The 24,845-nt window shown below is 40.2% G+C and overlaps 2 protein-coding genes across 10 annotated transcripts in view; one reads left to right on the forward strand and one right to left on the reverse strand.

Moving 5' to 3' along the window:
- Window positions 1–7,090: 7,090 nt before the first annotated feature.
- On the forward strand, window positions 7,091–9,928 carry LOC129770278 (general transcription factor 3C polypeptide 3). The gene is made up of 2 exons (XM_055773004.1): window positions 7,091–8,679; window positions 8,740–9,928. Exons 1-2 carry the CDS (start codon window positions 7,198–7,200, stop codon window positions 9,907–9,909), a joined length of 2,652 nt encoding a protein of 883 aa, XP_055628979.1. The 5' UTR covers window positions 7,091–7,197; the 3' UTR covers window positions 9,910–9,928.
- A 1,854-nt stretch (window positions 9,929–11,782) lies between these two features.
- LOC129770275 (serine-rich adhesin for platelets) overlaps window positions 11,783–24,845 on the reverse strand; it is a 156,133-nt gene continuing 143,070 nt past the window's right edge. For 7 of the 9 annotated variants that reach the window (XM_055772998.1, XM_055772997.1, XM_055772993.1 and 4 more), the window contains 5 exons: window positions 24,469–24,818; window positions 24,267–24,410; window positions 23,718–24,062; window positions 17,677–20,157; window positions 11,783–12,766 (listed from right to left, as the gene is read on the reverse strand). In XM_055772998.1, the coding sequence (XP_055628973.1) occupies window positions 12,433–12,766; window positions 17,677–20,157; window positions 23,718–24,062; window positions 24,267–24,410; window positions 24,469–24,818 (3,654 nt within the window). In that variant the 3' untranslated portion in view covers window positions 11,783–12,432. Of the gene's footprint in view, window positions 12,767–17,676; window positions 20,158–20,236; window positions 20,924–23,717; window positions 24,063–24,266; window positions 24,411–24,468; window positions 24,819–24,845 lie in introns of all 9 variants that reach the window. The other 2 variants (XM_055773002.1, XM_055773000.1) reach the window with 2 other exon arrangements.

Below are 24,845 nucleotides of genomic sequence, written 5' to 3' on the forward strand. Positions count from 1 at the left end.
ATATCCGTTCGTATAAAACGTTGTCAGTCAAAAAATATTTGTCATAAAAAAAATTGAAAAAAAAACTTTCAGCTGTTAGGAAAACACAGCCTTAACGTGTGAAATACAAACTCTTAAATTCCGCTAGTGTTGTTGCACGTTTAATATGTGTTGGCATCGAGTTGAAAACATTTACTCCTTTAAAATATAGAGAATTTTGTGAAGCACATGTTAAGAAAAGTGGTGTTCTTATTTCATTCGCGTTTCTAGTATTATATCTATGAAAGTCACTTCCTCTTTCAACTCGATCACACAAATATCGAGGCAGCAAACCGTTAACTACTTTAAAAATAAACTTCCTTCTTTGTTTTGGAACGTAAACGAATGCTAGCGATCCGAAAATCCGCAAATGTCACAGATCGGGCTTCTTACCGGTCCAAGCTTCTTCTGGCGTTGTTGCGAGTGACCTCGCCGGGCTTCTGTTGATGAGGTACGCTGCTGTCGAAACTGCCTCTGCCCAAAATTGCTTCGGTAGGCGCGAACCGTTCAGCATGCTTCTTGCCTTCTCAATGAGTGTCCGGTTCATCCTTTCCGCAACACCGTTTTGCTCAGGCGTGTACGGACAAGCCTTTTCGTGATGCACTCCATCTTTCGCCATGCTGCGCCTGAAAAATGAATTGACATATTCGGTTCCATTGTCCGTTCTCAGAACTTTCAGTTTCCTCTCTGTTTGACGCTCGGCCATGGACTTTAAGTTTTCATAGGCTTCAAGGGCTTGATTTTTCCGTTCCAGGAAATAAAGAAACACCTTCCGGCTCGCATCATCAATGAACGTCATCACATACCGGCTGCCACCGAGAGAAGCGACTTCGATGGGTCCAACCAGGTCCGAGTGGACCAAATCCAATAATCCTTCTGCTCTCGACAAACTGGAAGGAAAAGGATTACGTGCATGCTTACCCTCGATACATGCGATACACTAGGGGATGATGTCATTTGCCAACTCGATGCCATCTGCCATTGTCACCAACTTCGATAAGCTTTGACCATTGAGATGACCTAGATGTGCCAGATGTCCGTGCTACTCATCATCAGTGCTTGCTCATGCTTTCGGTTCAGCATGTACAGGCATCCTGCTTGTGTACCAGATGCGATTACGTTCCCGTCGTTGTCGCGAACTTCACACTTGTCAGCATTAAATACCACCGTCAGTCCCTTCTCGCAAATTTTGCTGATCGAAAGAAGGTTAGTGGCCAGTTCCGGAATCTGCAGCACTTCCTTGACTTCAATAGGACCTTCATTAAGCTCCAACTTGACCATTCCCTTTTCGACTGACATCATGCTTCCGTTGTTCGCTGTACCTACCGCGTGCGCCATTTGCTGCTGCTAAATGAAATCATCGCCTCTACGAGTCATGTGGCACGTGGCACCGGAATCAAAGTACCACTCCTTGTTGCTTACCTCGCCCATCGCAAAAACGCTGCACAATGCTTTACCAAACGTTTTTGGAGGATTTTGCTTTTGAGAACACTTTGCTGCATAATGCCCACGCTTCTTGCAAATGTGGCACGTGTCGTCCTTTTGTTAATGTTAATGCCGCCACGCCGTTTTGTTTCGGTTTGTCCGTCTCCGCCACTGTTCTTGAGTCCATTCTGCAGCTTCACATCTTGTAAAATTTTCGCCTTCACCGCGTCTGATGTCAACGCAGTGCCCGATGCCTCAAGTCCCATTATCATGGGCTCATAGTGATCAGGGAGCCCCATAAGCAACAACGCAGCCAGCCATGAGTCGTCGACCTTGAAACCAATTACAGCCAGCTTGTGTGCCGTGGACATCAGCTCGTCAACGTACGATTCCACGCTGCCGCAGTCGTCCAAACGAATCGATGTTAGCTTTCTCAGCAACCCGATTTTTCTTGTCAGCCCGTCGTCTTGGAAAGCATTTTTCAACTTCTCCCAAGCCTCTTTGGCGTCCTTTGCGTCCTGGACGAGGCTGTAATTTGTCGTCTCCAGGCTCAAACAAATCTTGGCCATCGCTCTTATACTGACCTCCTCGTCGATTACCTGACCTTCTCTAGGTGAAATTGCATACCAGGAACATTCTCGAATAAGCATCATTTTCATCGCGAACGCCCACGTGGAATAATTTTCTCGACCTTTCAGCTTCTCCATGATCGGTATAGCGACCGTGTTGATTCGTCCACTCCCAGCAATCGGCAGTTCAGCTCCGATTCTGGTAGCCGGTTCTCCAGCTCCGCTTCTAGCGGTCAACTCAACTCCGCTTCCACCATCGCTGTTCAGCTGCTCCGTCATCTTCAGAAAATTGTCTTGATTCACTTGATACAACTTATCTATCTTTGAAACAGTTCTTCTGGGCCCATAACCTTTGCAGAGTAAAATAGTATACGTCTGGTTAGGTTGATGATCAGAAGAGTTTTTTTTTTATAAACAAATGAGGTTGCTATGCATTGCTAGGGTGCGTTGCTTAATTCACTGATTGCTATAATCACAACAATCAGCTTGAATGTGAGAGATAGTGATGCGAAGCGTGTTTTCCAAATGACTGTCAGTGATTTTGTTCCTTGACTTTGATTTCACTTCTTTCATAACTGAAACAATTGCTCATAAATATTTGTGGTTTTAAACAAAGAAGTAATAAAATGAACATGTTTTATTAGTTCCTGAAATCGTGCTTCTGGAACAAATCTGAAGTAGAATTCCAAGACATCATGGTTTTCACATTTGTCACGCAGGTCTAAGTCACACTGCGTTTTAATTTGCACTCGAGAATTCCAATGATTGTAACATTGTATTTTTATTATTTTGGGCCTATACTATATAATAGATTAACCTAAATCTTCAAAACAACCACTTCACAAATCAAAGATTTTCCGGTTACACATCGTTTCAATAATTAGTTTTATGGATATGGGTCGAGTTGCACCCAAAACTTCAAAGCTGAAATAAACAAATTAAGTCATCACTTTTCCGTTTTGGAAGATCTGGAGCGATATTCACCACAACCACAAAACCACAAGGAAAGTTGATTGAAATGCGCTATTTTACAATGCCAATTAGAATAAACATTGAATAAGCTATTAAACTTTGTTCAAAGTTATGAAATGTAATGAAAGTTATAAATAAGTTATGAATTTTTGTTTCGTTCGATATGATGGTGAAGACCAAGGCGTTATACTATAGGTGGACCGCAATGTCAAAATTGCTGTTCGGCCATTGCTCGTGAAAAAACAAATTTGTTTACAAAGCAAATCATATCTTTTGGTGACAAATGCATTCGTTGGCAAAATAGCTGCTCGCGCTTCACTGTAGGCAGGTAATTTTCTGGATTTTTTTGTATAACAATTTCTCATAATTGCTTCTACTTTTTCAGATATCTACAATCAGCGGTCGAATTAAAAACAGTGCAGAAGGATGTTTTGAGTATATTTTACCTTCTAGCCGCGCAATCAATGCTTTTGACGTGGGACTACGTCTAACCGGAATATATGGAGGGTAAAATGAAAACCTAAACACAGAACATGCAGGAAAAAATGAAAGATTTCGAATGCTTATAGCTCGAACATTTCGTACTGGATAGGAGAGATGTTTGCATCACTTGATAGGGAATATTTCTACGCATCTATCGCAACTAACAAAATGTTGTTTTTCATTAGATAAACAATTGAATAACTGTAAAATATTAGGCGTTATCTAAACACCCTAACTGCATCGTTTTGATTGGCCCGATTTATGATTTCCCTAACACAGCCATCAAAACCAAGCAGCCTTGGGGAAATCGGCATTGCAAATACTTGAAAGTAGGGGGACTTTTGTTCTCATCGAAAAACGTTCCCTAACACAGACTTTAAAACCAAGCAGTGAAATCGGCATTGCAAACACACGAAAGAGCCTAGAGGCGAGTGAACTGAAAAGTTTAAACCCTCTTGAAGTCAAAAAGAAGAAAAAGAACACACGAAAGTAGGGCGAGCTTTTGTTCCTACCGAAATGTGTTCCCTAATAGAGATTTCTAAACCAAGGTGCCTGGAGAAATCGGTATTTCAAATTCATGCAAGTCGGGGGTATTTTTGTTCCGACTGGAATGTGTTTCCCTAACACAGACTTCAAATCCATGAAGCGTGGGGAAATCGGCATTGCGAATTCATACAAATCGGGGGTATTTTTGTTCCGATTGAAATGTGTTTCCCTAACACAGACTTCAAAACCGAGGTTTCTGGGGAAATCGGCTCTGCAAATAAATGCAAACTGCGAGTACTTTTGTCCTCGCTTGCCTTTGTGCAGAGTGGAATATGTCTGTCCTAACATGATCTTCTAAACTTAGGAACCTGGGAAAATCGTGCAGCCACTAGAAGCGAATGAACTTCCCAGTTTCAAGCAAATTCGAGATTCGAGAAGTATGTACACTTTTGGGATGTAAACTTCAGAGGGAAATGTAAAATAAAATAATCGTTTGATAATTTTTTTTGTCTTTATTGACAAAAAACTTAGGCTGAAAAATAGGCTGGTTCATCAAACGTTTGATAATTCTTCCGTACATATATTTTGTTCTAGTCATCATACCATAAAAGGTCCGTCATTAAATTTACTTGTAACGAAGAACAATCAATCACAATAAATGAATTGACTTTACACGGCATTTGTTCATTTTTTTCACTCACAGAGCAAATATTTTTTTTTTTTTTTTTATATCTGTATTATAGTGATTTTCAACTCATTTGGCTGGTTCGTCACTTTTACTTCCATTTTTGGAAGAATGTCGGGAGTGAGAATTGAACTCGTGACCTTCAGCGTGAGAGGCATGGATGTTACCACTACGCCAGATCGCCTCCACAGAGCAAATATATTGAACTCAATTGAATTTGGAAACTGTTTCATTCAATCAAGAATTTAATCAATACAAACGAATGATTGCTAAGCTAAGGTAGTTCCACGTGAACCTTGCGGTTATATCATAGATATAACCCACTCATTTTCTTTCCAAGCAAGCAGCGTTTTTCGTATGTGGTTTTATTGAGCATTTAAAAGAGAGTGTTATTTTTTTTGTTTTATCACCAGGGCAAAAGCATGAAATAGAATCCTACGTGGTACGAATTTATCGGCACAATCTGATCAAGGACGGAGGCATCATCAAACGGAAACTACGCGAAAAACTTTTCGAAGAGATAAAACTGCGCCGCAACACTCGTGTGAAAATGGACGAGTTGGGCTGGGTGCTGATGAACCACAATTTGATAACACGTAATGAGCCAATCCAACAGCATGCCAATGGCAATCGACCAAATCATTTTAAATTGAACATGGAGCGGTTGTGAAACCTACTGGAGCAGCAAGAACAGAACAATCACGCTGGTAGGTCGGTTTGATATATTTATTACGCTAAAGAATGATTATATTTGTTGATTTTTCAGAGTTGACTTCCAAAAAGCAAAACAAATTCCTGCGTATGCTGGATGCAATTTTACAAAACGACATAGTTTTGAAGGAAATTAAAGAGATGGTAGCGGCGAATCGACTTCTATCGGAAATTCGTTATGTGACTACGGTGGAACGTATGCTGAAACACAATTTGGACCCCTCTTTGCGCTGCTGCTTTGTATGCCGAGAGTATTTCCGCACTGCCGATGAGTATACCAGTCATTTCGAAAAATTGCACGGTGAGAAATTTCTTATTGTTGCGGCGGTGGATCGATTTCAGACTAGTCAAAAGTTCAACGTTCTACATCACTACAATGCCCTTAATCCGGTGACAATATTCACGATTTGCAACGTATACCACACAGCCCTAATAAAAAAAAAAACAAGAAAAGACGGGTCTAATATTTTACAATAAAGTCTACAATCTACCACTTTCCACGAAAATCGGAGAACCACTATATCGGTTAGACATGGAACATAGACATGATACATATAAGGCAGAAAAAATGTTTAACTTTGGAATTCAACATCCTATATTTCCTCGTACCATTAAGTTCATGGCGCATTTGATGTCGGTCATCGTAACTGCTTCTATGGAAATGACGTGAGCATATGATTTGATTTTTGATTTTTATCTCCATCTCGGAGAAAAGTGTGGTAAACAATGTCCGGGTTATTTTTCGTTATGAGAACCTTGTTTCCACATCCTTTTACTGCACAATAATACGGCATCTGAAGTAAATAAAATATTCACAATATAATTTTGGCATGATAGAGAACCGCGAGATGAACGATTATCTGTGGAGGAGTTGGACAACAGATTTCTTAGACTTATAGCACTTTTATCACACTCACAAGCTAATCAAATCCTCACTGTCCCCCAAAAATATTGAATAATATATAATTTTTTTACCAAAATATATATTTTATTAAGGCACGTAGCTTGACGGGGCCGGGAGTCCAATATTTTAACAATTTTTGTCTTACAACTATGTTAGTAATATGTAACCGATTACTCGCGGTTGGCTCGAGGTTAGTATTACAAAGATCTCATAATTGGGATGTTGCAGTCTCCAGTACTATGTATGTGTGGCCGACACGGGATACTTCCTATTGGAGTATAACTGACCATTGATCAGCGACGCCCCCCTAGTCTGTACCTCATATCAATCGTGGTGCGTCTCTCTTCACTCGAGGAATCCAGGGTAGAATGGTCACTGGACGGTACAATCTTCAGCTCGTGTAGAGTTGCCATGAGCGGTACAACCTTTGGCTCTTGTTGAATGATCAGTGGCCTCCAACCTGTGTATCTGTAAAGAGTATGTGTATGTTTAATTACATTACATGGAGCGGTTATAATATATAATATAAATACCTTATTGCAGCTATAGTACACTATTTTTCACGAATATATATTTGTTTATTTCTTCCTTCAGTTGTTTTCCTCAGCGAGTTGATATGAAACCATAACCACACAACCAAACAAAAAGTAAATAATTCAGAAAGCTACGTCTCGCTACTCGTCTCAGGTATTGTCATGAAAGTGTCAAGAACGAAACACCTATAGTTTAGCATCTTGGTGAAGACATTTGAAGACATTTTTTCGACATAGCATCCCTGATTCTATCAAAACAAATCCGTACCGCTGGAACCAAATTATTTCAACTCCGACAATTTGATTTTGATCACAAATGTTTATTAAAAATCGTAAGAATCAGCATTGGAAGTTTAGTGTATCACCGGTTCGCTATAGCTTTGAAAAAGTTTGATAAATTACGGAACGAGAATGTCATCCACCGAAGTTTCGGATGCGGATGGGGTTGTTATCGAGGAACTGGACGAACTGCAATTGGATCCACGAGAGCTGTCTCAGTTCGTGGAAGCAAGTTCCATACCACTCCCCGGCGAGCCTGGTATGTCTATTATCATACCACCACGTCGTCGGTCCCGTCGTTCTACTGTGGGCTCGGTTCCCTCCGAGTCAGAAACGGACGATGAGAGTCCACAGCAAAAAGAGATGTGGATTAAGAAATTTGTGAACGGTGAGATTAGTTACACTGAGTATCAATCCAAGATGCAAATGAAGGGAGATCTGGAGCTCGAGGATGAGGAAATAGGACCGAAACGGAAGACAACCAAGAAGTCGACCGTGTTCGATAAGGATTACAGTTGCGCAAGAAGGGACGCATTGAAGGGAAACTTTCAGGGGCCGCAGCATGTGAAAGTCGACGGCAAGGTCTCAATGAAACGTATCAGAAGATTTCTTCCACCTGCTTTGCAAGGTTTGATGGGACAAGCTAATTTGTGTTACGCAAGAGGCGACACGGAAATGGCTAAACAGTTGTGCTTGGAAATTGTCAGACAAGTACCACTGGCTCATGAACCATTTATTACCCTAGCGCAGATTTACGAAACCGAAGATCCTGAAAAATATTTACAATTTTCGTTGATTGCTGCTCACTTGAACCCCTCGGATGTTGAGCAGTGGGTTCGGATTTCTGAGATCTCCGAGGAGCAGGGTAATATTGATCAAGCCTTGATGTGCAACGCTCGGGCGATAAAGGTGGATCCGAAAAACTTCGATTTGAGAATGAAAAGAGTTCAACTGCTCGAGAAAAAGGGCGAAGAAAAACAAGCTTTTAGGAGTTATTTTGCAATGCTACCTTATATTCCCAAAGAGCGGGGAGAGTTTCTCGTTGAAACCGCGAAACGTTTGGCAAAGAAGTTTCATGAAGACAACAATATAGTGGCGGCTATGGAATCAATGAATAGAGCCTACGTGACGGTACCGGAACTATTTAGTGTGGAAGATACTAACCTTTTTTTGGAATTGTTGATCTCAACTGGGAACTATCGACGGGCTTTGGATGTGTTGATGGCACATACTGACGTAGAAGTACACGAAATAATCAATGAGACTGGAGAAAACTCAAGTAATCATTCGATTTATACAGTGGTTATCCCTGCGGAAATGATCTTGGATTTCAGAACCAAGCTTGCGGTTGTGTTGATTCATTTAAAGTGCGAACACTTGTTCGATATGATTGTTCAAAATATTTTCGATCACATAAATGTTGAGGAAGCGGGAGATTGCTATCTAGATATTGCTGAATCGCTGATGAAGGAAGAGCACTATCACTTCGCATTGAGACTGTTGGTGCCCTTGATAAAAAGTGAAAATTTCTCGCTGGCTGCTGTTTGGTTACGATATGCTGATTGTTTACGTGCAATCGGTGATTACAATGAGTCTATCAAGGCCTACAAAAAGGTAGCAGTAGTAGTACTTTGAATATGATTCGTTTTAGTTAATTTATTGATTCATTTCTAGGTCGTTTCGTTGGCACAGCACCTGGATGCCCGATTGACACTTTCAGCGTTGCTGAAGCAGCAAGGCAATTATGACGAGGCTTTGAAAGCACTGGAGCAGGATCCGGTAACAGATGTGATGGATGTTGAGTTGCTATATGAGCGTTGTCTTATGTTGAAAGAAATCGGTCGATTCGATGAGTTTCTGTCGTCTGGTTTTATGCTTCTGATGCGACATTGTATCCCACTGAGGAGTCGGCTGGAAATGGGGGCAGCCATCACGGTCGTTCGTTACAGTGACATGGTAAAAAGCATCGAGGAAATAAAAGCCTCCAGTCGCGATAATTGTGATGAAATTATGCCGGAATTTTCACGTTCGGAAAACGAGCCATCCGCTGAGACGGAGTGGGAACTTGTTTTGAGTTTGTTGCAAGTGGCAGATTACATGAAAAATTATGTTTACTTCCAAAAGTTGATTTTTACACTCTGTACCGCGAAGCGGTTTCAGGTTTACCGTTCCGAGTTATTATGCTTGGCGCTGTATGCTTGTCTATACAACAGAGATCCGGCTTTTGCGTACAATTTGATCCGAGACCGCGTTAATCGCGAAAAGAACCTCAACAATCCTAAACTGTGGAATCTTTTCAATATAGTCGTTCTGGTAACCGGTGACATACGCTACAATCGATATCTAATGCGATTGTTTGAGCGAGTCCCAAATATTGATCCAAATGTACGGATTTTGCAAGCAAATTATCATTTAAACGCTGGTACATACAAATACGCTCTGAATGACTACAGCAAAATATATCAGAAAACAGGGGATCCGATACATGCGATGCTCATTGCGGTCACACTAACCCAGATCGCGTGCCAAAAGTTTACCAACAAAAAGCAGGCGGTGGCATCGCAAGCTATTGCTTTCATGGACAAATATCGTAAAGGTAGAACTGCGGAGGTGGCCAACGAAATTCACTATAACGTAGGACGGATGTATCATCAGCTGGGACTGCACAGTATGGCGGTGGAACACTACAAAAAAGCTCTGAAGGTGACCAACCAGTTGATCAAAGACAATGCACAGTATTTGGATCTGCGGGCTGAGATCGCTTTCAATTTAAGCAGTATTTATAGGAGCAACAATAATTTTGATTTGGCTAGGAAATATCTTTTCGAATATATTGAGGTTTAACTAAAGTTCCGTTCACTGATTCGCGCGGTACATGAGTCATGAAGAAAGAATACCCTAACCCAAAAAAAATCAATTAAATACCTTAAACTTTTGTTCAATCATTAAACAAAATTGTATCATTTCTGATGACGCTTGTGTGATTGACTTCTGTTGACCTAGAATCAAAAAAAAAATTGAATGTAAATATGTAAATTAATTGTCGATAACAAAATTACTGAAATGAAAGATCGTTCGTGCACGGTCCACATCTAATTTTATTTTATTTCTATTTCCCACACTAGTTTATAGTGAATAATATTTTAATAAGATCTGATTATAAAAAGTATTTGTTTGTTAACTCCTCGCCCTACGATTTAACCCTTTATAAGGCCGTGGAAACTAGGCAACCAATCGACTCCAACTTCAGAGAACACAATTCCTACATGAGGGATAACACATTAACATTTGAAAATTGTTGAAATATTGAAGCGGTTGAAAAAATTGATGGCAATATAGTTGCCACTTCCCGTTAACTCCAAAAACACTGATTGCCGCTGCCTTGTAAATTCACTTTATTGCGCCTTTGGTTATGCAAAAAACAAAACAATATTTCTAGTCTCAATGTTTGTTTTTTAATCCTTTACAAGGCCGTGCGAACTAGGCTCCAACTTCAGAGAATATAATCCACAAATGAGGAATAACATATTTTTCTAAACTATTTTAACTATTTAACTATTTAAACTATTGAAACAGTTGAAAAATGGTGGGAAAGCAGTTGCCTCGGCCCGTTAACCCAAAAAAAAACTTCGTTTTATTGCGTTCGTTCGTTCGTTGTTGAATTATAGAGGCTTTAAACTTAAAAGTTCATTCGCCTCTCCAGAATTTGATTATACAAAAATCAAAACAATATTCCTAGGGCAGCGATACAATATTTATAGTGCAGCGCAAAAAACTTTTTTTTTATATAGAGTTTCAAAGATAAAAAATAAAAATTTGAATTTTTCATCAAGTACACCATTTATTTTATTGAAAAAAAACTGCATGATCATACACGGTAGATCCTAAATAGTATATTTAAAGTAAAAAAAAAACTTATCAACTTGTTGCATTTTCTACAAATTTAAACATAATTTTCTGGCGGCGTTCTAAAATCGTGGTGGCTAAGTAAAATATTGGTATAATATTCCAAATGCAACGAAAAGATTTTTTTTGTTGGTGGCAATATAGTTGCCACGGCCAAACAAAGGGTTAAACTATTTTGCATGTGTAACAATAACGAAAATCATTACCTATATTTTACGTTGGACTACGTGTTTCAGTAATGGTGCCAAATCGGAAAACAGGGCATGTTAAAAACAACAAAATTCATACTTCTAGGGTTAGTACGTGGTCCTTTGTCACGCATTACTTCACGCACCCAGTTCTGGCACGTGGTGACCGGTATGACGTACCAACAAGCTTGGATCATATCCCACAGTTGCCGCTTATTTTTCGACTTCTTCGTGTACACCGACCATTTCACGATCTCCCATAGGTTCGTCACGATCTCCCATGACGTCGACTTTGTTATCCTGGAACCACTTTTTAAAGGTCTGGCGGTGTGCTCGTAATCCTGCATGAACTCGAATTTCAAGGGCATCTCTTAGGATTTTGGCGTAGAGATACTGATCTATGATCTTATCCACCCAGTACAGGAGGCCAACCCCGTACCAGCACTCCATAATGTTCCCTCCTCCATGTTTGAATGTCTTCATGATATACTGTGGCATGTGAGCGCAGCCTTAGGTAAGGTAAGTGAGAGTTCAAACTACTCTCACTTACCTAACCTTGAAACTTACCAGTTAGCTTTTTATACTTAGGCATTGGGCCTTCGGATAGTTGAAATATGAGAATCTAAGAAAAAATCCTTTTATTTTGACTGTTAAAATGCACTGTTAAAATGGGACTTAAACTTATTATTAAACAAGTTCATCTGGTTTAGGTTTTGTTGCCACTGAAAAGCTTGAACGTTCAGAATTTGCTGCACGTAGTGAATAAATAACTAAATTATTCTCAAAATATTGTTCATAATCGTTTGTTACATCTTGAATGAAAAGCACATTCCAACTGCTGCTTTTAGAATTATGAAATGTGCTTCGAAAGCAGAAAACATTGTTCTTTCTCTCATCACTAGTCTTAGAACATTCTCATGTTGCTCTCAACGTTTCAGCAAATAAACCTATCTATTACAGCGCTTTATTTTGTGTTAGTACTCTACTCATTCCATACCATTTTTTCATTGCTCAGTCTTTGTTAATGTATGTCCTCTTTCATATAATCATCCGTCTTTATTCAAGTGATTTGTTAAAATAGATTGTTGGTAACTTAAAACGAAAATAAAAGTCATAGAAACACATATAGCAAAACAAAATTGATTCAGATGCATATGTTTAAGTGAAGAAAAGAAAAACTAAATACAAAAATTTATTATGTATAGTTATATCGCCATTTCCACAAATCAGCATTCATTGGGCGTGTGCGTGGGTGATATCCGAACTCCTAAAGTTATTCCAACATAATTCTTCGCACGCCACATTCCATACAAAACTTGGCCGTGTTGATCATAAAGCGCGAACCGCACTCATGACAAAATTTCGACATTGGTCCCGCTAAATTTCCCATACTATCTACCACCGTTTTGTGATCCTTGTGGGGATGTAGCTCCGCTTTTTGTGTCTTCAGTGTAGCCGAAATTGGTGGCAATGAAGATTCGGAGCCGCTCGAGTTATCGAACGCATCTTGCTGACTAGGATTGGATTTGTTGCCACGATGCAGGTGATGATGGTGGTGTGCTCGACGGATCGTATGCTGCTGGTCCGAAGGTGAGTGGCGTGACAAGCTACCGAATAACATTAGAAAAGCGGGTTAGAAAATGGCGAATGAATGAATGGACACCACCGAGGTGTTAGGTGTTTGTTGTTGTTGTTGTTGTTGTTGCGGGATGTACGGTTAAGTGTTGTCTAGCGCCTGGAAATTTATGTGGACTGTTATAAGGAGTGTTCACTCAGCGCATGTATTCGTTAAACGGAGATGAACAGTTTTGGAAGTTTTACTTTTGTTTCCATTTCTGTAAATTTTAAATTTGTTGGGAGGAAGAACCCTGACGAGTATCGTTCATCCGGTGATTTGCTATCTGACGGATTTCGGATCTGTCGACGTCGATCACGCTCTATATGAGGAGACTCATCATGTTTTACTCTCTATTGTGTAGCACGACACCAGCAAAAGCCACGTTTTATGTAATTTGTAGTATAAGTTACCAATAAAAAGTATTATAATTTGTTTGTCATGTTTACACCTGAAATATTATTACGAAGGCGACGTGGCAACGAGTATTGACGGTGTCGGGTTTGCACTGTAACAATTCGATTTTGCTAAATTGGATGTTGCTGTAAAAGTCAGCCATTTTTAAAGAAAATTGAATCCATCATCACATAAACAGTAGACAACCAACCTAAAACACCTTATTGGTTCATGCGGAGGCTTGCATTTCTCGAAAAAATTCCAGTATCCGGAACATGTGTGTCGTGAATGTAAGAAAATGAGCCATAAAAAGGAATATTGCGAAGGTCTCTTCAAGAAATCAACCACCAACAAAAGGACTGTAACCGGCAAAGAGGAAGTGAAAGTCGTGTTCGTCAAGTACGTCAACAAGAAAAGGAAGTTCGTCCAGGTTTGGATAAACCAAATTCCGGCGCACCTACAGACCGATTCAACGTCGGGCATCACCATCATATCCGAACAGATTGATGCTAAAACTGCTTCTAAGAACCACTGACATTGTACTGAAGTTTCGTTGTAACACGGTGATCGACATCAGCATTGGACGAAGTTTATGCGGTGTAGTACCTTCTAGCCTGAGTTTGAGTATTTTTGGCGCAGATTAGATGGAATTGTTTCGACTGTAGGAAATCCCGTTCAACACATTCAGCTGCGGTTTACAAACAGACGGCGTTTAAGCTCTGCAATCGTAAGCTTAACCAGCAGCCATACTTCGGCAAAACTGTTCCGTGTAAACAGATGCTTTTTTTTTGGTCGTTATTTATTCTCGCTATGTTTCGTGTTTTTTACGTCCTTTAAAGAGAAGGTGGAAGGAAGCCACAAATGGCTGCCACAATGACACTCACTTCTTCCACCTGAGGTGAGGGAGGGCTCACCCCTCATCCAATATGCAAAAAAAATCAATAATTTGGCGAACTATAATCAAATAGTACCGAAAGTATGCTGGTAAGATCTTAAGACGCACATCTGTCAGGTTTAGTGTCATCCGATCATTAGTGTCTGCCTGTATCTCCATCAAGTAAATACCGAGCACTGTATTCACCTGATATGGAACCGTGCGATTTTTTTGTGTTCCCCAAGTTGAAGTTGTCACTTCCCGGAAAGAGATTTCAGTCGACTGAGGAGATCAAAGAGAATACGACGAGGGTACTAAACGCCATTCCTTCGTCGGTCTACCAGGGATGTATGGAGGACTGGGTCAAGCGTTGGCACATGTGTGTTGCTTCAGATGGATCATATTTCGAAGAAGATAATTTGCCTGAAATTAAACTCTATTTTGTATTATTTTAAAATTCCCGGTACTTTCTGATCATGAAGTATTTTGAAAATATGGATGAGTGAATAATAAGTCTGAAAGCTGAGGAGTCACTGTCCGAGTTTTCGATTACGACCAGAAATGATCCTACGTCATCTCGTCAGAACTCGTCTTAGAATTTGTTTAGAACGATCAATTTATGGACAGCCCTCTCGAAACAGCCTTATCTCATCGGTTCCTGCCGCATTCGTCCCGGTCGTGTGTTCGATATTGGAGCTAGACTAATCCAGACTGTTCCGTCAGGAAAGTACAAAGATTTTGACGTCGAACTACGTCTAACCGGAAGATATGGGGGTAAATGGAAAAATGGAAGATTTCGAACGCTCATAACTCGAACATTTTTCAATAGATCGAAAAGATGTTTGCATCAATGGATTGGAAATATTTCTACGCATCTATCACAATTAACGAAATGTAATTTTTCCTGAAATAAGCAATTGAATAACAGTAAAATGGCAAGCGCTATTTAAACGCCCTAATTGCTCCATTTTTATTGGCCCGATTTACGGTTTCCCCAACACAGTCCTCAAGACCAAGGTGCCTGAGGAATTTGGCATTGCGAATACATGCAATTTGGGGAAAGTTTTACTTTCAATCAATCCAACAATTAATCAATACAACCAAATGATTACGTCAACCTTGCGATTATATCATAGATATAACTCATTCATTTTTGTTTTATTGTTTTGAACTCGATCCAAGGTGTGATCGGCAACAAATTTAAGATACAAAACCTCAACGTGACGATAAGAATCGTTTGCAATACGTTCTACAAATACGAGATGAGAAGCACGTTGAACTTCTGCTGGGTACTAGGTTGTTGATCGACAAGACTCCCATCCAGATCATATACCATCCCACCCTCAACCAACGCAAATGCGTGGTGTCATGCCGGGATGTATTTTTTATGTCTGAAGCAGAGCTTCTTTCTGAACTCTCTGACCAAAAAGTGATTGGTATCAAAAGAATTTTAAGACTCGATGCAATCAAGGTAGAAAGAGTTCCTACTCTTTCCATGATCCTCACCATCAACGGAACGGTTATCCCTGAAGCAATCAACTTTGGACTACTCCGTGCTCCCACCAGAAATTACTAACCGAACTTTATGCAATGCTTCGGAAGTTCCAACTTTGGACACACTTCTAAGAAGTAATTGAAGAAAATGCAACTATGCCGTAACTGTGGTGAAGCCCACCCTGAATTTAACAAATGAAGACAAATACAAAGCAAACAAAAAATTTTGTGCAATGCTCTCGCCTCATGCGTGAACTGCAAGGGCAATCACTCGTCCACGAGCAGGAAATGCCCAGCATGGATCACCCAGGAAAAAATAACGAAAATTAGAATCGACTAATCATATAAGGAAGCTAAATCCATTTTTGAATCCAATAATGGTCCTTCCTTTGCAAGCAAGCTTAAAGAAAGAATAAACGCTATTCAAAACAAAGGCTACATCCAATGCAAAAAAAAAACATGTCAATTTATAACTTGATCTGTCATTTAGTTTTTTGGCAGCGCCATTAAAACAAGTTAACCTTTTACTGCCCGGTGATTTTTGATATGGATAATTCTATTAGACAAAAATATTGCGTGAAATTTTGTATTGCAAACCGAGAAGAGATGAACGATTCTCACGCAAGAAGCATGCATTAATAGCATGTTTTTGTCATTTCGAAACACCTTGCAACACTTGAACGCATGAAGTATCAAAATTGTAAACAAAACAAAGTTCTCGTGCATTGCGGTTGCAAGCGATCTAATTCTCAAGGTAACCAAAATAAGGATTTTTCTAGCAAAAACTATATATTCCGTTAGTTGCTAATATCGTAGTCCTTCAGTAGATAGTTCCGGTTAGGCCTGCGTGAAAATGTATGAAAAATATAATATAAAATTGCGTGTAAAGTGCAAAATAATGCGAAAGATGCTCTGGGGGGAAGACGAACCATTTTCGATGGGGTAAAAGCGCCACACGTTGTAATATTGAATGATTTTCATATCAAATAAAATACCACCTTTTTGCTCATCTCTTTACACCCAAATGCCTCGAAAGTACATAAAGAAGTCATCGCGGATGCAATGAACGTTTTATAAGATGAATATGGTTAGAGCGGCAGTGAATAACGGCATGTCCAACAGGATAGCATCAGTCAGTTTTGCAATTCCTAGAACCACCAACAAATCAAAGACAATAAATCACTGACGATGAAGCTCGGATCCATTGATCCAGTTTTTACCACTACTCAGAAACTAGAACTGGTGGAGCATTTGCCTCAGCTAGAGAATCGATTGTACGCAATCACAATGCGAGATGTCATTGAATGTCATTCGAGCTGGATGAACGAAATAACAACTCAAATCGGAACTAGAAATACCTACTACTACTACTAGAAATACCTACTTCGTGAACAGATTTTGAGAGATTTTAGGCCCACGTAGATAATCGTCCTTATAGATTCCGAAAATTTGGTGAATTTTTCACGAATACTTTTAAAACTCTGCACGTTGGATGGCCTTTTCAGAAGCTTGTGTGTAGTTTATGAACAACCCTAAACATTTAGCACCTTAGACAACACTGTTTTTGTTGTTTTTACTAGGCTAAACTGTTTGAAAATAGTATCGCTCCGTCTTACCCCGTCATGGTCCGTTTTACCTCGCGGATGGTTCCCGGCAGCAAAATAAAATGTAATTTTCATCATTTTAAAAAGTTTATGAAAAAACGCCCAAAAAGTTATACAATCAATAGTTACACATTTTTTAGAAGTAGATTTTTATATACTCAATGATATGCAGCACAACAAATAGGGCAGATTCTGAAGGACGTTTAACTGAAAATTGGTTTTCTTAGGGGGGCGGCCTTACCCCGTCTTCCCCTATATTTGACAGAATGTATACTGAATGTTCATTAGAGATTGGATTGATTTTTCATTTTTGTTTGAATTAATATTTGAGTTCGAATCGTTCGTTACGGTTTTTTTTTTTTAAATGATGTGTCATTCCCTTCCAATGCAAAAATTATAAAAGCCTCTCACATAGAACATTTTTATGATTGTAATTCCGCCTGAAAACTCTCCGTTTAATACCACGCGCATTCTGGTGAACAATCCTGCATAAACCTCTTCCCATAAAGCATTTAGTAAAAGTCTGAAACCCACCTGCCATACGCTGAATCAGCACTGAATTTGGATCCCTCCGCTGACGGACGTCCACTGTTGTGTCCTCTGGAAGAGGCCGAAAGTGGGTATCCTTCCACGCTGGACATTTCGTCCGAATCGGCCGGGTACATCGAGGATGACGATTCACACATTCGGTCCAATTCCTGCACGCTTTTCATCAGGTCTCGCTCTGTTGGAGAGAGATCATCGAACATGATACCACCCCCACCTGCACCATTGTGTCCGATACCATTACTAGAGGTCAGCGATGATTGGTGTTTATGGGATGGATTATCGAACAACGGTGAACCTGTTGTTGTGTATGGCTGTGGTAGAGAGTGAGTTGATATCGTGTTATTGTTCATTGCTGATGACTGTAGCTGGTTTTGTTGCTGTTTTTGTTGTTGTTGATGGCGCACAGTTGTTGGGAGTGGACTGTTAAAACTGTTGTTACCATTTCCAAGACGCGTTGCAGTTGGACCGTTTCGAATGTGTGAACTATTGTTATTGGTATCGTTTGCTGGCTTGTAGGCACCGATGGGAACGGTGATATTTGATTTCATTGATTGTGAAGACGGCGATTTTTCCATGGGCTGTGATGTTGCACTGCTGGTCGGTAAACTTGGAAGGTTTCGGATTGTGGTGGTCGCCAGAGGCTCCACCAGATCTCCAACAGCTCGACCTCGTCTTGGCACTTGTGGTGATTCCCTCGTTCGGTTCGGTGGTTGTTGGGGAACTGGGTGTTTGGTGTCCGCTTCTTCAGATCTGGTATTGTTATTAAGACTTTTGTAATAAGGGTGATTGTTAGGGGAAACAACAACATGGCTAGGACTATTGGTACTACTATTACTACCGTTGAAACTAGCAACACTCTTCACACTGTTATCATTACGACTATCATTGTTAAGACTGTTCGTACGCGTGTTTGAAATACTACCGCTACTGTTGTTACTGGTGGAGTTGGGATTATGAGGATAGAAGGTTTTTTGGAAGGATTTCCGGTCGTCTTCGAATGAAGTTATAAATTCGTCAAAGTCAAAATCGTCGAACGATGGAAGTGGAGGTCGTTCGGGTTTCTTCTGCATCTGTATTGGTGTAGATGATTTTGGAACTGCACGGTCTTTAGTTGCTTCCTGTGTTTTGCATTTGGCATTTTCATCGTGGCTTTGGCTTTGTGTTAATGGAATACGAGGAGTCTGCTCCACCGGGCTCTCCTCTCGACTGCTTTCCCTGCTGGTGCTACTGCTAGTGGTACAATTCTGTTTGGAAAGGGTTGGTCTTTTATCGCTAGTGTCGCTTATCGTACTAATATCGCTTAGTCTGTTGTCTGTCATCGGTTTCGTCTGAATTCCACCGCCACCTGTCGTTGTCTCCGGTGAAATATTCAATGAATCGCTTAATCGATTCGGACCGGGTGATCGTTTCTGCACCTCTATCGTCTGGCCGCTACAATCCGAGTCGGACGAAGATAGTTTGCTATCCGTTATTGGAAGATTGTCACATCGATTGATCAATTTAGGATCGATATAGTTTGGTCCTGTGCGGTTGTCTTTTTCTTCTGTAGGTGGTATACTAGGTTTGCTATTTTTACCTAGAATGGCATCTAATGAGATAACTGTGGGTGTGTTAGATGGTTGGCTGTCACTGTTCTTGCTACCACTATCGTTTAGGTTTCGATGACTGATACTATTATTGTATGTTATGTTAATGGGTTCTAGTTTGATGGGTACCAGCTTCTGGGGAATTTTCTTGAACGCTTGAATATCCTGCAGAACTTTTTCGGATTTTCCTTTTTCGTCTTGTAGCGACCGTTCTAACTTCAGAGCATTACCAGTGATACCACCATACAGCATCGAGTCCTTTCGATCTGATCCTCCAAGTGAGTAAGATCGTTTGCTTAGACTGTTGCTCTTGTCCTTCATATCTTTCTCGCTCATTGCCGCCAAAGTTAGTTCATGCTCGTACTTCAGGAATGCGGCCAATGAATCTGTTTTGGACAGCGGAACATCCGTTGTTGGCATGTTCGGATCTTTGATATCTAGCTTTAGATTTCTTCTCGTGGCACTAGAATCCCTCATTTTTGGCTTTTCTGCCATTTGCAGTGCGTTGAAGGCCGATTTGATCGGGATTTCATCGTACTCGGAGGACTTGAGGAAATTGGGAGACACTGGACCATCGTCTGTGATGCCCTTCTGGATGTTCGACTTGGCCTTTTCGATGTACATCGGACGTGATACCTTTCGAGGCATTCGCAGCGAAGACGCTCGCCGGAAATTGGAATTTATAATGGGGGAAGTTTTGTTCGCAGGCACAGCCACAGATTTACTCATCGCGGCGGTTGGTGTTAGTGGAGTTGTCGCACGGCTGTTCGATATCTGTTGTCGAGGTGTGGAGGTATTAAAGCTGGAAGATGGTGAAAATAGTTCCTCCAGCTGCCGTTTGGCAGACAGGAATGGGTCGTATTTGTCCGGAGTGAATCCACTGAAAGTAGACCAGAGCAAGAGACAGAGAGAGAGGGAAGAGAAGAAAAAACACAAATGAAAAATCAATTGCTATTTACGTGCAAGTTTCATGATACTGGGTGATTTCGTCCCGATCCCGTGCCGGCTCGAAGCATTCAACCCGCTCCTGGTAGAACCGTCTAGAAAGCCTCTCTTCTGGTGGCTCTCTAGAACCACCACTACCACTAATGCTATCTACATGCTCGGCATCCTCGAATTCGTCCTCGTGCATTTCGAGTTTTGTATTGTACAATTCGTGCGAGCCTGTATCCCTTTCAAACTTCTTCGGTATGCGAGAATGCTTCTTACGAGTTGAACATTCTGTCATCCCTTTACCCATCGAACCACCACCCTCGACGATTGTTCTACGCTCCTCACAATCGTAGAAAGGCGGTTCTAAATCTTCATCTCTTTCCCCACTTTGAGAAGAACCTCTAAGACCACAACGAAACTTCCTCCTCCCTGATTTTTGCTTGACTGTGTTAGTAAATGGAATCTCTAGATCCTCCTCTTCAAACCAATCACCCCCTTCACTGTTTTTGCCGCTATAGCTAGCTTTCTTCGACTTCAAACGTTCCTGCTTCTCATAGTAATAGAAAAACTCCTCATAGGTCTCGAAACTAGGAATGCTTGCAAGGGATGTCTTGCTTTCTTGAGCTTGAGCGACTGGTGTACACTTGAGGGTGCTATTTTTGACTAGGCTTGAAGTATTTGTATGATTGCTTGAGATCAAATTGCAATCGTCACTGCGAAAGGAAATGGGATGTACGATTATGGATTATGTACAAAAGAGCTCCTGAAAATATTGGCGACAGAAATTGATTATAGTGGAATGATACTGCTAGTTATTCCAAGAACATATATACAACGTTTCTATATTCTGATTTGTGTAGAGTTCAGTAGAGTTTAGTCTTTGGACATTTTTTTTTCTGAATTGTTGTTTAGTACTTGATTTCAGGTTGGGTATTTTACGATAGATATTACTAAATAGTAAATGGTGTCTAGGACACGACGGCATCATTGACGTAGGACTCGAACAATTGATCGGGGTTCTGCCAAAACAAACCAAGCGCCAAAAACATTATTTTGAGATATTTCAATTTGAAATTTGGGCTCCCACTAATTGACTGTGTCTGATCAAATCTATCATTTTATCGCTCACGTGTTACAAACAGTACGTCAAACATAAGTCTAAATGAATTAACAAATGGGAAAAAATGGCACAGAAATAGACTTGAGAATCACCAAGTTATTGGCTCTGAAAAATAATTGCAAATCAGAACGACATGCTGAAAATTAAATCAAATTTAAAAAAGGATAGGTTTTTAGTTTCAATCTAGACAACGATTATATAGCGGAAATTTTGTTGGACAGAATAAGGGACTCTGCCGTGCATTTTGTTCATTACTATTTTGAAGGTCATTCCGCACATGTTACGTTGCCCCAAGGATTAGTATAAATTGTTCTGCTCTGTGGTTTCAAATTATATTTTCATCAGTCAACGTCATATGTTAACGCTGAGAGTTAATTAGAAAATATTGCTGCTGTTCCGATTGCTCGCGCCGCTCAGTGAAAACATTCTGAGCAATGGTAAATGCGTTTGTTGAATAGGATAAGGGGCTATGCTGTGGAATATGTTTGCTCTTTCTCTCTGCTGATTGTAATTGTTGTGCGCTTTTTGTTTTCAATTGTTAGCAGCAACTACGATTCGACAACTAAAGCAACTAAAGGTCACGAGTACAATTCTTACTCCCGACATTCTTCCAAAAATGGAAGTACAAGTGACGAACCAGCCAAAATGTGTTGAAAGTCACTATCATAGAAAAATATATATATATATATAATTTGTGGATTATTTCTTTGGACAAAATGTTTTTGGAAGCGTTGAAGATGCAACTTTGCTAAGAGATATTAAATACAACTTGGATATTCAATAAGTTAATTAAATTAAAATAACATAAACATCTGAAAAGTTAGCGTGTAACGGAAAAATGAAATATTTTCAACGCTTATAACTCAACCACTTTTTGATAGATCGCAGAAATGTTTTCTACTTCTATTTGAAATAAAAAAAATTACAAACTAACGTTCAGGATGTTCTATTGGCGTATGTTTGCACCGCTTAGTTCAAACATTCAGTGTGCGTGCACAGCACTTGCGCTTTATAGCGAGGCAATTGTACTGGGCGAGAGTTTTCCTTTCACCAGCGAGCAATGAAAAGCATATTTGAAGACTGAGAAGTAGTTCTACAATTTTAAATTTGGATTGCAATTGCACTGGGTGAGAGTAAAAAATATGTCATTCGTCATTTCTATTTCAGTTTTGCTCTAGCCAGCAATCACTCAATAGCTTTTTTCAAAGCTAAGAGTTAATTTTGATGACCACGAGCATCATCATCGAACAAGTTGCACAACATAACGCGTGGTAAGAATTCAGAACTGTTGTGTTCAAAAAAAGCGTTAATTGAATGTGTTCTTAAAAGGCTACGAAAGAGTTATAATTAAACCATGCAAACCAACGAAACAATCTACTACAAAGTAACGAAGTAATATCCGAAGTGATAAACAGGTGAATTGAATGAAATAATTTCGTAGTCCTAAGGTTACTCGCAGTTGCTCTGTCAACATGACTCAAGAGTCAGTCGAGCGTTTAGTCGCTATCTCCCTTTACGACTTCTTTCCCGTTGAATGAACTTGCATTTTGAAGTGACTCCCCTCAAAATGAATTCGTTTCTCTCTCTCATATATCACGTATGCATATATCGATGCTTGAGTTTAACTTGGGTTGACAAACACTACATATGAGCTAGATTTTTTTGTATCGAACACGAAAATTACTCACACGTATAAAATAACGTGCAGTGTGTGTGTGGGTGCTATTTACTAATGCTGACGCCAGGCCCTTATAGCATACCTGATAAATTTCTAAGTTCGTTGGTTTGAGTTCACGGTGGGTAGACAATATATCGTCCAATTATGGTTTAACTATCATATTTCGAAACGTTTTTGAAATGTTTCTCAAAGCAAAATATTGAGGATGCGAATCAAGCAAAACTAAAATGCAACAAGTAAACCAAACAGTCCTACGTCAACAATGCAGTCGTGTCTTCCTTCCGTCCCTTCCTTCAGTATTCATTTTTCTTTCGATTCCGCCATATCATATTATAATTTCATTATTCTCGAAGTTCAGTTTTGCCAGAATTATATTATCCCTTATTACATTTCAAGTTGGAAATATTCAGCGCAACATGTCATTAGTGCAAAAATTAAATTGGTGCAATATTTACTATCCAAACTATCCATTTCATCCTATTTAATCATTCAACACTAATTCTTATTTGATAAAACTCGGAACGCATCATAAAGACAACAATTGGAACGCCAAACGCAATACTATGTACATCAAAGTGTGTGCTGTAAAGAATTTAAGCACGATTCATAAAAGAAGTATGCAAAAAACACTATTGAACAATTGGAAAGAAAGAAAGTGCGACAAACTTTAGAAAAAAAAACTACCATCTCCAAACCATCGGTATTATACCTCTTATTGCACTTAACGATCTTGGTAGCACCTCGTTTCAGCGGTACTCGCTGATCTCCGCGGCCAATTAATTCCATCTTTTCGATACGTTCGACGGCAACCGCTTGTTCCTTCTCTTTCCTAACCTCCTGAGTTGGTCTGATTAGTAGGTTATTGCTGAATATTTTACCGGTCCGGGTCTTATCGTTGGGGGGATTGGAGTTATTGTTGCTACCGACAGTTAGGGGATTTGTCCTCTGCTCGCGCTTTTCAGCGGCGCCCATAGATTTCACCATGGATGGCTGGAACTGGCTATTGCTACCATTCAAGGACAATTTCTTGGACGATGCCGAGTGATCGGATTTGCTTCAAGTGACAATGTGTTTGGTAGGGTTGGGGGACAGTGAGCGCAAAACACACGGGTTCATTTTGGTGGTTAGTTATGGAAAAAGTTATTGAGAATGGAAGGTTAGACAATGTCCGTAAACAATCGTGTTCACGCTAGAACCAGCAATCTCAAGAGAGAATTCCCAGCTAGCGACACATGCAGATGATGCCAGCGTTACTTACTTATCACTGGAAATGGACGAACTCATAGAGTTAAGATGGCTGCGATGTCTCGGCAGCGGAAGATCCAAATCTGCTAGACTGTTGGTGGAACCACCACAGCTGAGACTACCAGAGTATTTCTCACGGTTCAAGGCACGTTTAGATCTATTAATAAAAAAAGTATATTGAATGGAGAAAGAATCTCGTTGAAACTTCATCCTACCTGATTTGAGGCGCTTTGTATTGAATTCGAGCTTGGAGTCTCTCTTTGGCAGCTGAAATCATCTGGCTGTTCTGGACGTTTTTGCTGAGCAGTGCCTTCTCACGGCACCACTCAACGTGTCGATCGTACGCCTTGAACCCGAAGCATCGCTCACAGTAGGGACATGGTTCGTTTTGCTGCGATAGGTTGCGTTTCAAGGCGGGCCGTGGTGTTGAAGTTGCACCTACGGCAACATTGTTGGTACTGGCTGCAGTCGTACTGGAAAGGGTTTGGGAGCAGGACATTGCACTTCCGTAATCCTTGCGCTCCGGATTGGGTGTTTTATTGATGTTGTGCTTTTGTGTGGGAATCTGGAAGTAAAAAATGTTTTGTGAGTT

The sequence above is a fragment of the Toxorhynchites rutilus genome, chromosome 2, assembly GCF_029784135.1.
Source record: "Toxorhynchites rutilus septentrionalis strain SRP chromosome 2, ASM2978413v1, whole genome shotgun sequence".
In the NCBI taxonomy this organism is placed as follows: domain Eukaryota; kingdom Metazoa; phylum Arthropoda; class Insecta; order Diptera; family Culicidae; genus Toxorhynchites; species Toxorhynchites rutilus.